This window comes from Mirounga leonina, unplaced genomic scaffold, assembly GCF_011800145.1.
Source record: "Mirounga leonina isolate KUSES-001 unplaced genomic scaffold, KU_Mleo_1.0 Mir_154, whole genome shotgun sequence".
Taxonomy (NCBI): domain Eukaryota; kingdom Metazoa; phylum Chordata; class Mammalia; order Carnivora; family Phocidae; genus Mirounga; species Mirounga leonina.
The window spans coordinates 11537507-11550238 of record NW_023270389.1 but is presented as its reverse complement, the minus strand read 5'-3'; the positions used below and the strand labels follow the sequence as shown (position 1 = coordinate 11550238).

At 41.2% G+C, this 12732-nt stretch overlaps 1 protein-coding gene and 1 pseudogene across 5 annotated transcripts in view; one reads left to right on the top strand and one right to left on the bottom strand.

The window, feature by feature from the left end:
• Nucleotides 1-262: 262 nt before the first annotated feature.
• The window catches only part of MARK1 (microtubule affinity regulating kinase 1), a 117201-nt gene continuing 104731 nt past the window's right edge, over nucleotides 263-12732 (top strand). For 3 of the 5 annotated variants that reach the window (XM_035010095.1, XM_035010093.1, XM_035010091.1), the window contains exons 1-2: nucleotides 412-484; nucleotides 4331-4440. In XM_035010095.1, the coding sequence (XP_034865986.1) occupies nucleotides 4342-4440 (99 nt within the window). In that variant the 5' untranslated portion in view covers nucleotides 412-484; nucleotides 4331-4341. Of the gene's footprint in view, nucleotides 485-1006; nucleotides 1402-4330; nucleotides 4441-12732 lie in introns of those variants that run through there. The other 2 variants (XM_035010094.1, XM_035010092.1) reach the window with 2 other exon arrangements.
• Nucleotides 10602-10953, bottom strand: LOC118014075 (annotated as a pseudogene).

The window sequence follows — 12732 nt, the reverse complement described above, 5'->3', positions numbered from 1 at the left end:
GCGCCCGAGCCGCGCTCGCCGGGACGAGCCGGGCAGTGATTTGCGGGGCGAGCTCACCTTCAGCCATGGCCCGGGGAGCCTAGCGGGGCCCGGCCGCCGCCGCCCGGCTCCCCTTCCCCGCCTCCCCGCCTCCCCTCGGCGCCGCATCCCGCCGGCCTCGCCGCCCGGCCCGCGCCGGGCAACCGCCCTCGCCCGGAGCCCGCCCTCGCTCCTGCCCGCGTCCCCCGCCGGCGCCGCCGCGGGAAGCGGCTCCCCCTCCCCTTCCTCCGCGTCCTCCTCCCCCTCGCCCCGCCGGGGCCGCTTGTTGCACCGCCCCGCGGCCTGCGGGAGCCGCTCGGCCCGGCCCCGCGCCCGCACCCCCTTCCGCTCGCCCCCGGGCCCGCACCCCAGCCCGGCCGGCAGGACCCCGGCCCGACCCCGCCGCCCGCACAAAATGTCGGCCCGGACGCCATTGCCGACGGTGAACGAGCGGGACACGGAGAACGTGAGTAATCCGAGCCTCCCCGGGGAGCGGCGGGGGCGAGACCCTGAGCCGACCCCCGCTTCGCCCTCCGCCGGGCCGCCGCCCCCTCCCCCCTCGGTCCCCCGCGCGGCCGCCGCGGCACCGTCTCCACCTGGAGCCGGCGTGCCCCTCGCCCGCCGCTCAGCCCCCTTTCTCATTCCAACCCCATTTCGCTGTGTTCCCCTGCAGGGCGAGGGCGGGGGCTGTACGGGAGCCCTGTCCTCGGGGTGGTCCTCCCCGAGAGGATGGGCGGATGGAGGGCAGGGAGGCAGCGGCGAGGGCAGAGTGGGCGTCCCGGATTGCTGTATTTGTCCCTCGGCATGCTGTATCCCCACCCGAGGGTTCGCTCTACGGTCGCGGGCGAGCCAGCTGACTACCTCTCCCCCCCTCGCTCTTCGGGCCCTTTCAGCCCTCTGCACCCCCACCCCCCTGCATTGCCCCATGACTTTGCTTTTTGTAACGTCGTGTCCCGTTTGGGGTCGTGGGCAGCGCAGGGGGAAGGTCGCAATGGAAGGGGCAGAGTGGTAGTAGAGAGGGATGTGTGTGTGTGTGTAGATGAGTTCCTGCTGCCGAGATACTCTTTGGGAGGGATGAGTAGAAGAATTTCCCGGACAGCCTCTGTGGCCCTGGGGTTACAGCAAAACGTCTGAAAGCCGGAGGAAGGCAGCGGCTTTTTATTCTCTTCCCCAAGTCAGTGGTGGTAATTCAGGGCAGGTTTTACTTTAAATATCTCTCCTCCTTCTTGGAGTGTCACACGGTGCATTTCTTTGAAGGAAGGATTTTCTGTGTCTTTGATCAAATTGCCCTCAGGAGTTTTTATCTGGATGCAGATGTCCCTGGTGTTTAAACTCTTGAAAATCAGAAGGACCGGATCAGTTCTATTCCCACCTTCTGAAAAAGTACAGTTGTGTGTGTGTGTGTGTGTGTGTGAGTTTCTTTGTGGAAAAGGTTTTTTTTTTTTTTCCCTCGTGTTTGTGTGTGTGTGTGTGTGTGTTTTTTTTTTTTTTTTTTAAACCTTCATGACTTGTAAATAGGGCCTTGGTTGGTTTTCTGACTGGTGTTTTAAGGGGTTTGGAGGGTACCAAGTTGAGTCGGCTGTCCAGATCTCTGGTTGTCGAGGTAACTCAGACCCCAGTCTTGCAGTACCATGCCGTCATAAGGTTGGTAAAATAAAATATGAGTGCTTCGGCGTTCTTAGACAAAAGGCATGAGGGAGAAGATAGGAGCTCACCTCTGGAGTGTTGGCGGCTGGTATAAACAGATTATTTAATCTTGGGAGAGTAGGGGAACACAGAAACTTGATATAATTACATGAAGGGAGAAGAAATTCTAGTAAGGGACTATTGTTAGAAAAAGCTGGGAAGGTATTTCAGAGTGTGCTTTTGTCCTCCCTGGTATTGTGCATTGAAAATGGTAAACACAGTGTGAGGCTGTAGCAGAAATTATAATAACTTCATTTTGCACCGTGAGTGTTGTTTAAAAATATCTATATAATTGATGCATAATTTTGATTGGGAGATTGAAGGAAGGTCAGGGGAAAAGATGAAAAATTTGGTTAAAGTTGATCTTAAAGTCAAGTTTTGAAACAGAATGTTTCTAACAGGAACTCTAAAAAGATTCCTGTCATTGGCGTGTCATTTCAGTGAATGAAAAGTAAGAGGGACGATGACCTCTGTTTTTATTAACAAAGCACTGTGTGTTAACCTAGGAAGGGTGGAAAAATACATTGTTTTTATTTTCTTTTGGTTTTTGAGTAGTATAGCTCTTTCCATACTTGCATGAAAAAGGTACTTTTTAAGGATATGAGAGCATTATAGGAATATGCATCAAGGAATAGTACAAAATGCAGCATCACATGTAAGACCCCCCCCCCCAAACCCAATGGATTTTTAAGCTAAGCAATATCGTGTGATAAATTTTTTTGTACCTTCTGAAAATAATTATGTTGTATAAACTCACTTGCTCTGATTCTGAACATGTTATTTCAAAGTCACTTTTATGGTCTTGTCCCCTGTCCTTGTGTTGTACCTGACTGTATCTCCACGTATCTGACTTTATCCAATTCTAATTTTCTCCTAATTGCCTAATATCTCCCAATTTGTCGAAAATATCTATTACAGTATGGCTGTTAACTAATCAGTAAATGTGCACTCAGCTTTGCTTTTGAGCTGGTCGGGATACGGAAGTATTATTTAAGATAAGGCCTCTCCCCTCAAGGAGCTTACGGGAAAAGTAAATATAATCCCAAACAAATAGTGTACAGAAGAAAACTGTGTATATAGGGCTAACTTGGTTTGTAAGTGCTATAGGCGTTTATCAAAGGGACCACCAGAGATGGCTATTAAATCATTGTTGGTGTCTGTCTTTATTCTCTGGTTAGTAGTAAATGTCATAATCCATTCTTACTTACCTCTCATCAGTGAAATAAAGAACAAGCCTGCTTGTTAGCTAATATATTAATGCCAGTATGGCAATCAAAACGTACATTTGTTTGTAGTCGTTTTCAGTTAAGATGACGTATTTTTGAAAATAGTTGGGAAAATTTATATTCATATGACCATAAAGACTTCAAGTCCTTTGGAATATTAAGGGCATAACTAAAAACACTCTACCACTGCTAGAAATGTTTTAATTTAAACAGATATGGCAATTTTAAAAACCATCTTTGTATTTTATTGTCATTTGCAGTTAATATGAAATTTTGTTTAGTCATATGTGAATATATTTGGACTTTGTATTTTTGGGAATATGTAATACCTAGCCCATATATGCCGCTAATACATGTTGAGGATAAATTAAGAAATTCAAAAGAGGAATGTTAACAGCACCGATCTCCTATTACTACTATGGTATGTAGTAGAGTGAGAAAGAATTGCTTTTTTTTTTTCCCCCAGAACATTCTGTGTGCACTTTTTCAGATGAAGGATTTGTGCATTGATAGGCCTGAATTGGCTAAATACCACAAAACAACCAATGATGAACTTCTAACACAGTAAACACTTCATAGTGAAGTAGAGAAAGTAGAAAAGGGGCCCCTGGGCGGCTCAGTCTGTTAAGCGTCTGCCTTTGGCTCAGGTCATGACCCAAGGATCCTGGGATCAAGCCCCACACCGGGCTTCCTGCTCAGCAGGGAGCCTACTCCCCCTGCTTGTGCTCTCTCATGCACTCTTTCTCTGTCAAATAAATTAATAAAATCTTTAAAAAAAAAAAAAAAAAGAGGAAAAGAAAAAGTAGAAAAGATATGTTACAGATCATAGAATTAATTTACGCAAAATGTGGTTGATTTTAGGTTGTAAAGAGTCTGGAAAAAGAATGGGCATTTGAAATATTTTTTTCTCTTCTCAAATTATACTTGGATAGTTCCAGCATGAATGTAGATAATATATTAACAATACTCTTAGATGCTTTTAAATGAAGCAAGATAAATTGTTTTTCTGTGTTTTAGGAAGACTCTGATTATGCTGATTTTTATGGATCCAAAATGCCCAGACTAGCTTTTTGTGGTGAATTTTAATTAGTATGAAGAAAATTGATTTGACTCTTTGGGATGTTTTGAATCTTTTAATAATAAAACTCAAAGGTGATTCTTTTGATAGATCTGAAACTCGCTGTGATGACCATCGCAAGTGCTTAGTGTATCTACAGTGGCCATCAGTAGTTTGTCCTGTGGGAATCATTGCTAATGATGTGAAAAGGCAGGAGAGAAGCAAGCCTTTGCCACTACCCTTGGGTTGCTCTGTACCCTGTGCATGCCTCACAGGTCACCATACTTACCACACCGCATTCTAATCGCTGACTTACTTTGTCCCCTTTATTCTGTATCCCCAGCACCCAGCACAATGACTGGTAGTCAGTCATATGGAAGACATCAGTGCTGGAACATTCCCCTTTTGAATTTTTTCATTTATCATCAAAGTATCTTAGTGACACTGGGGAAGGTAAGTATTGCACACTGCAAACGGAGGCAGAAGCCTTCAGAAAGTTAAGTGACCTGCCCAAGGTATAATCTCTGACACCTTCCACTGTTGCTGTACTCGTGTTATTGCTTCTTAGAGGTGCTATTTTGTTTTGTTTTGTTTTGGTCTTAGAAATTTTAAAAGAATAAATGAAATGATATAAAATGCATCGTTAGAGTAAGAACAGGGTATGCTGTGCTTATCTATATTTTGAACCTTTGCTCTTTTCTGTGTCTGGAGTGCCCTGCTCTTTCCCCCCTATCCCCAACTCATAAATCCTTAATGGGATGGCTCATCTTTCTAAGAAAAATTCTGAATTGGTTACAGAAAGGATTGCTGTCTGCTGTAGTTGAATGTCTGTCTCTGTATAATCCACACTACTGGTCTCCAAAGTGGGTGTGCAGGACAATCCATTGTGAGAAAAACATCTCTACCTTCTATTCCTGTCTGGCCAAAATGCTATTATGAACTCTTCTTCTTCTTCTTCTTCTTTTAAGCCCAGGTTGTTTAAAATCAGCCACATGGGGAGGGGGAGTTAAGATGGCGGAGGAGTAGGGGGACTCTAAGCTTGCCTCCTTCCTTGAATAAAACTAGAAGCAGCCAGTGGTTTTTAAATTATTATTTTTTAACCATTTCTTCTTTCTTCTCAGACTTTCCTTTGGGGGTCATTTTCCCGTTGCCCAATGAACACCTTTGAAGTTCTTTTAGTAAAGGATTGTTAATCATAAACTTTTCTTTTTTAAATCTGAAATATATTTTGCCCTTATTATTCAGTGATAGTTTTGCTCAGTTTCCAATTCAAAATCAACAGCTATTTTCAGTCATTGCTCCAAAGATAGTATCCTGTGGTCTGGGCTGATTTCCATTGTTTCTGTTCAGAAGTCATCTGCCATTAAGTTGGTGATCTTTTCAGGATGCCTGGGTGGCTCAGTTGGTTAAGCCTCTGCCTTTGGCTCAGGTCATGATCCCAGGGTCCTGGATCAAGTCCCACAGCGGACTCCTAGCTCATCAGGGAGCCTGCTTCTCCCTCTGCCTGCTGCTCCCCCTGCTTGTGCTCTCTCTCTGACAAATAAATAAACCTTTAAAAAAAAGTAGGTGATCTTTTCCATCTGTCTCTTTAAGATTCTCTGTTTTTCTTTAAGTGTGGGACTTTCACTATAGTGTTTTTAGGTATGGATTTCTTTTTTTTTAATCTTTTTTAAGAAAGAGCGGGGAGGAGGGTAGAGGGAGGGAGAGAGAGGATCTTACGCAGGCTCCACACCCAGCGTGGAGCCAGTGTGAGGCTCCATGCAGGGCTTGATCTCACAACCTTGAGATCATGACCTGAGCTGAAATCACGAGTTGGATGCTTAACCAACTGAGCCACACAGGTGCCCTGGGTATGGATTTCTTTTTTTCCATCTTGCTTCCTATGTCTCTGATTTCCTATCTTTCATTAGTTCTAGATACTTATCAACTATCTTTTTGAAAATTGCCTTGTTTCTGCTCCCTTTAGAGGTTCATCTGGGGACTCTGATTTGATTATGTTAGACCATAGCTCCTCCATGTGCCTTAACTTCTCATTCATTTTTTCCACAAGTTCTTTGCCTCTGTACTACAAGCTCCATGATTTGTTTGGATTTATCATCTGTGGATTTATAACTTTCATCAGTTCTACAATTAGTCAGTCTTTCTTTAAATATTAATTTACCTCTGTTCTCTCTAGTGTTTCCAGTGCCCTGATTAGATATGTTAAAATTTCTCATTCTATCCCACATATGTCTTAGACTCTCATTTCTTCTCCTATTTCATTGTTTCTCTGTACTACAGTGTAGAGTGTAATCTGCAGTACAGTTATGGTATGTAATGTTTAGATTTAGCTTTCAGTTGGCTAAATCTCTTTAGCTGTATTTAAATCACTGTTAATCTCTCTGTTAAGTTTGGGTTAAATTGTGCTAAAAAACATGTAACATGAAATCTGCTTTTTTAACAAACTTCTAAGTGCACAACTTTCTGCACAGTGTTGTATAGCAAATCTATAGAACTTTTTCATCTTGCATGACTGAAACTTTATACCATTGAATAGCAACTCCCCATTTTCCTCTTTCTCCAGTCCCTGCAAACCAAAATTCTACTCTCGGCTTTTATAAGTTTGACAACGTTACATATCTCATTTAATCATGCAGTATCAGTCTTTCTGTGATGGGCTAATTTCACTTAGTGTAATGTCCTCGAGGTTCCACTCATAATAAAGCATGACGGAATTCCCTTCCTTTTCATGTAGGAAAAATACTCCATTGAATGTATATAATACATTTTTTATCCATTCATCCATTGATGGACATTTGAGATGTTCTCATAACCTGGCAGTTGTGAGTAATGCTGCAATGAACATGGGATTGCAAATCTCTCTTTGAGGTCCTGGTTTCAATTCTTTTGAATAAGTATCTGGAAGTGGATTGCCAGATTATATGTTAGTTCTATTTTTAATTTTTTGAGGAACCTCTGTATTGCTTTCCATAATGGCTACACCATTTTACATTCAAACCAGCAGTGCACAAGCGTTCCAGTCTCTCCACATCCTTGCCAACATTTATTATTGTCTGTTTTGTTTTTTGATAATGGCCATCCTAACAGGTGTGAAGTGATAATCTCATTGTGGTTTTGATTTGCATTTCTTGATGATTAGTGATTTTGAGCATCTTTTCATATACCTATTGACCATTTATATGTTTTCTTTGGAGAAATGTCTATTCAAGTCCTTCATCCATTAAAAATCAGGATTGTAAGAATTCCTTACATATTTTGGATATTAACCCCTTTTTAGATATATGGTATGTAAATATTTTCTTCTGTTCTGTGGGTTGCCTTTCCACTGTGAGGATTGTTGCCTTTGCTGTGCAGAAGCTTTTTAGTTGATGTAGTCCCACCTCTCTATTTTTTGCCTTGAATTGCCTGTGTTTTTCTGGTTATATTCAGGAAGTCATTGTCAAGATCAAGGTAATGAAGCTTTCCCCCATGTTTTCTTTTAGGAATTTTACAATTTCAGGTGTTACATTTAAGTTTTTAATGCATTTTGAGTTAGTTTTTGTGTATGATATAAGATAAAGGTCCGATTTCATTCTTCTGCATGTGAAGATCTGGTTTTCCCAGCACTATTTATTGAAAAGACTGTCATTTCCCGTTTGTATATTCTTGGTACTCTTATCAAAGATCATTTTACCGTATATACAAAGATGTATTTGTGGGCTCTCAATTCTATTCCATTAGTCTATATGCCTGTCTTTACACCAGTGCCATACTGTTTTGATTATTAGAACATTGTAATGTGCTTTGAAGTCATAAGTGTGAGGCCTTCATCTTTGTTCTTCTTTCTCAAGGTTGTTTTGGTTATTCAGGGTCCTTGTGGTTCCATGTGAGTTTTAGGGTTGTTTTTTCTGTTTCTGTAAAAAAATGGCATGGAGCACCTGGGTGGCTCAGTCGGTTAAGCCGCTGCCTTCAGCTCAGGTCATGATCCTGGGGTCCTGGGATCGAGCCCCACATCCGGCTCCCTGCCCAGCGGGGAGCCTGCTTCTCCCTCTCCCTCTGCCTGCCTCTCTGCCTACTTGTTGTCTCTCTGTCAAATAAATGAATAAAATCTTAAAAAAAAAAAAAAATGGCATTGGGGTTTTGATAGGGATTGTGTTGATCTGTAGATCTCTTTGGGTAGTATGGATATTTTATCAATATTACATCTTCCAAACCATAAACACAGGATGTCTTTCCATTTATATGTGTCTTCTTTAATTTATTTTAGCAATGTTTTGTAGTTTTCAGTGTACAAGTCTTTTGTTTCATTGGTTAAATGTATTCCTAAATATTTTATTCTTTTTTTTTTTTAAGATTTTATTTATTTATTTGAGAGAGAGAGAGAATGAGAGACAGCATGAGAGGGAGGAGGGTCAGAGGGAGAAGCAGACTCCCTGCCGAGCAGGGAGCCTGATGCGGGACTCGATCCCGGGACTCCAGGATCATGACCTGAGCTGAAGGCAGTCACTTAACCAACTGAGCCACCCAGGCGCCCTATTTTATTCTTTTTTGATGCTATTGTAAATGAGGTTGTTTTCTTTTCACATCATTTGTTGTTAGTGTATAGAAACACAACTGATTTTTGTTTGTTGATTTTTAGCCTGCAACTTTATTGAATTCATTTATAGTTCTAACAGTTGTTTGGGTTTTTTTGGTGGAAGTCATAGGGTTTTCTACATATAAGATCATGTCATTTGCAGACAGAGGTACTTTTACTTCTTCCTTTCCAGAGTGTATGGCTTTTATTTATTTTTCTTGCCTAATTGCTCTGGCTAAGATCTTCAGTGCTACATTGAATATAAATGGCAAGGGGGGCATCCTTGCCTTGTTCTTGATCACAGAGGATAAACTTTCAGTTTTCACCGTTGAGTATGATGTTAGCTGTGGACTTTTCATATATGGTATTGATTATGTCGAGGTAATTTCCTTCTATTCATAGTTTGTTGAGAGTTTTTTTTGTTTTGTTTTTAAAGATTTTATTTATTTGATAAGAGAGGGAGAGAGAGAGAATGTGCACACGCACACAAGCAGGGGGAGCAGCAGAGGGAGAGAGAGAAGCAGGCTCTCCACTGAGCAGGGAGCCCAACATGGGGCTCAATCTCAGGATCCTGGGATCTTGACCTGAGCCAAAGGCAGATGCTTAACGGATCGAGCCACCCATGTGCCCCTATTGAGAGTTTTGTATGATGAAAGGGTATCGATGCCTTGTCTGCATCAATAGAGATGATCATGTGATTTTCATCATTTGTTCTGTTAATGTGGTGTATTACGTTGATTACCTATGTTGAACCATCCTTGTATCCTAGGGATAGTTCCCACTTGGTCATCATGTTTGATCCTTTTAATGTGCTGTTAAATGTGGTTTGCTAAGACTTCATTTAGGATTTTTGCCTATATATTCATCAAGCTTATTGGTCTGTGGTTTTCTTGTAGCGTCTTTTTCTGGTTTTGGTATTAGAGTAATGCTGGCCTCATACAATGACTTTCCCCCTCCAATTTTTGGAAAAGTTTTGGAAGGATTGGTGTTTATTCTTCTTAATATTTTTTAAAGATTTTATTTATTTGAGAGAGAGAGAGAGACAGAGAGCACAAACAGGGGGAGCCGCAGAGGGAGAGGGAAAAGCAGGATCCCTGCTGAGCAGGGAGCCCAACATGGGGCTCAATCCCAGGACCCTGTGATCATGACCTGAGCCAAAGGCAGACACTTAATTGACTGAGCCACCCAGGTGCCCCTATTTTTCTTTAAATGTTTGGTAGAATTTACCCAAAACCATCTGGTCCTGGGCTTTTCTTTGTTGGAAAGTTTTTGATTACTGATTCAATCCCCTTACTAATCTGTTCAGATTTTCTTTTTCTTCACTGTTCAGTCTTGGGAGGTTGTATGTTCATGGGAATTTCCCCATTTCTTCTAGGTGCCAAGATGCCAATTTGTTGGCATATAATTACTTAAGGTAGTCTCTTACTATCCTTTCTAGTTCTGTGGCATCAGTTGTAATGTTTCCTCTTTCATTTTTTATTTTAATTTTGTTCTCTCTTTTTTAGTCTAGCTAGAGATTTTTTTTTTTTTTCAAAAAACCAACTCTTCATTGACTTTTTTCTTTTTTTTTTTTTTAAAGATTTTTTATTTATTTATTTGACAGAGAGAGACATAGCGAGAGTAGGAACACAAGCAGGGGGAGTGGGAGAGGGAGAAGCAGGCTTCCCGCGGAGCAGGGAGCCCAATGTGGGACTTGATCCCAGGACCCTGGAATCCTGACCTGAGCCGAAGGCAGATGCTTAACGACTGAGCCACCCAGGCGCCCTGACTTTTTTCTATTTTTTTTTTTTTATCTCTACTTCATTTATTACTACTATAATTTTACAGTTTCCTTTTGTTAATTTTAGGCTTAAGTTTTTCTTTTTTCTGGTTCCTTGGGGTGGATTTTGAGAGTGCTCTTTTTTTTTTTTAATGTTTTTACTACTATGAACTTCCCACTTAGTCCTGCTTTTGCTGCATCCTGTAAGTTTTTATATATTCTTTTCTTTCTTTCTTCCCCCTCCCCCAGTTGTGTGTGTGTGTGTTTTATTGATGCTGATGCTCAGGCCTTAGCTGTGTGCTACCGCAGGGGGTATAGCCACTCCTTCCACTGCTGCCTCTTGGTCTTCAGGTTTTCGTCTTCCTTGTTCAGCCAGAAGTGCATGGCATATGTCTTCTTGGTCACAGATCCAGGGGTTTGTACTTCTTACCCTTGTAGAATTTCCGAGATTCTCTTTCTGAGTCTGGTTGATGATGGTGAGAACGTGGGCAGTGGATTTGCGGACTACTTGGATCTTGGAGAGCTTGGAAGCCATGCTGCCTGTCGCTTTGGCGATGCACAGGTGGGACAGCTCCCCCTTCAGGTCTTCCAGCTGTTTAAGCAGCTCCTCCTCCTTGATGCTGCAAATGTCTGGAGCCTTAATTTGGGCCATGTCTGCACAATCTGCTGCTGCTGATGATGGAAAGAGGACTGTGTATTGTTTTCATTTGTCTCAAGATATTTTCTAATTTCTGTTTTGATTTCTTCCTGACCCAGTGGTTATTTGAGAATATGTTGCTTAATTTTCACATATTTTCCAGTTTTCTTCTGTTACTGATTTCTAGTTGCATACCGTTAGTTTGGATAAGATACTCGATATGATCTCAGCATTATTAAATTTGTAAGATTTTGTGACCTAACATGTGCCCCATCCTGAAGAATATCTGTATACATTTGATAAAAATGTGTTCTGTTGCTGTTCAGTGAAATGTTATAAATATGTCTGTGAGGAACATTTAGTCTATAGCATTGTTCACGTCTTCGGTTTTCTTCTTGATATCTGTCTGGACATTCTACCCATTATTGAAAATGGGGTGGTGAAATTTTCTATTGTTACTGTGTTGCTGTCTGTTTCTCCCTTCATTTCTATCATTCTTTGCTTCATACATTTTACGTGCTGTGATTTGGGTCTTTAAATATTTTCAAATGTTATATCTTCCTGGCCAATTGACCTTTTTATCATTATATAATGTTCCTATTTGTTTTCTCTCGGGATTATAGTTCTTTTGTGTTTCTTAACATCTCTTGCTGTCTTCCTATGTGTTTTGTTGATTTTTTTTTATAGTGACATGCTTTGATTTCTTTTTAATTTTTTTTGTGTATCTTCTCTAGGTATTTTGTGTATCTTCTCTAGGTATTTTGTGGTTACTGTGGGCTTACATGAAACATTTTACAATTATAACAAACCTGTTTTAAGCTGATAGCGGCTTAACTTCAATCTCATACAAAAATTCTGCTTTTTTTTTTTTTTTAAAGATTTTATTTATTTATTTATTTGAGAGAGAGAGAGAAACAGCATGAGAGGGGATAGGGTCAGAGGGAGAAGCAGGCTCCCCGCTGAGCCAGGAGCCCGACGTGGGACTCGATCCCAGGACTCCGGGATCATGACCTGAGCTGAAGGCAGTCGCTTAACCAACTGAGCCACCCAGGTGCCCCAAAAATTCTGCTTTTACTTCTTCCTTCCCCACGCTCTATATTGTTGTTATCACAAATTACATTTTTTTGTGTTGTATATCCATTAACATTTTATAGTTACAGTTTTATAAATACTTGGTTTTTAAAGTTATATACCAGAATTAAAATGATTTACACAGCATTGTTACATTATTATAGTATTCTGTGTTTGTATATATATATTTCCCATTACTGGTGAAGTTTATATTTTTGTATGCTTTCCTGTGGCTGTTTAGTGTCTTTTTGTTCAGCTTGAATGACTCCCTTAAGCATTTTCTTGTAAGGCAGGTCTAGTGGTGATGAACTCTCTCAGTTTTTGTTTATCTGTGAAAGCTTTTACTCATTTTTGAAAGGTAGTTTTGCTGGATATAGCATTCTTGGCAGGCAAGTACCCCCCCTCCCCCCCGCAGCAGTTCGAATATTTGCACTCTTTCCTGGTCTGCAAGTTTTCTGCTGAGAAATCTGCTAATAAGTTTATGAGGGTTCCTTTGTACATGACAAGTAATTTATCTTGCTGCTTTCAAAATTCTTTGTCTTTGACCTTTGACTATTTGATTATGTGTTTGGGTACAGACTTTTTTGGGTTCATCCTGTTTTGGATTCATCCTATTTAACTTCTGTTGGGTTTCTTGAATCTGGAAATCTGGATGTCCATTTCCTTCCTCATATTTAGGAACTTTTCATTAAAAAAAAAAAAAAACACAAAACTTTCCCTTTC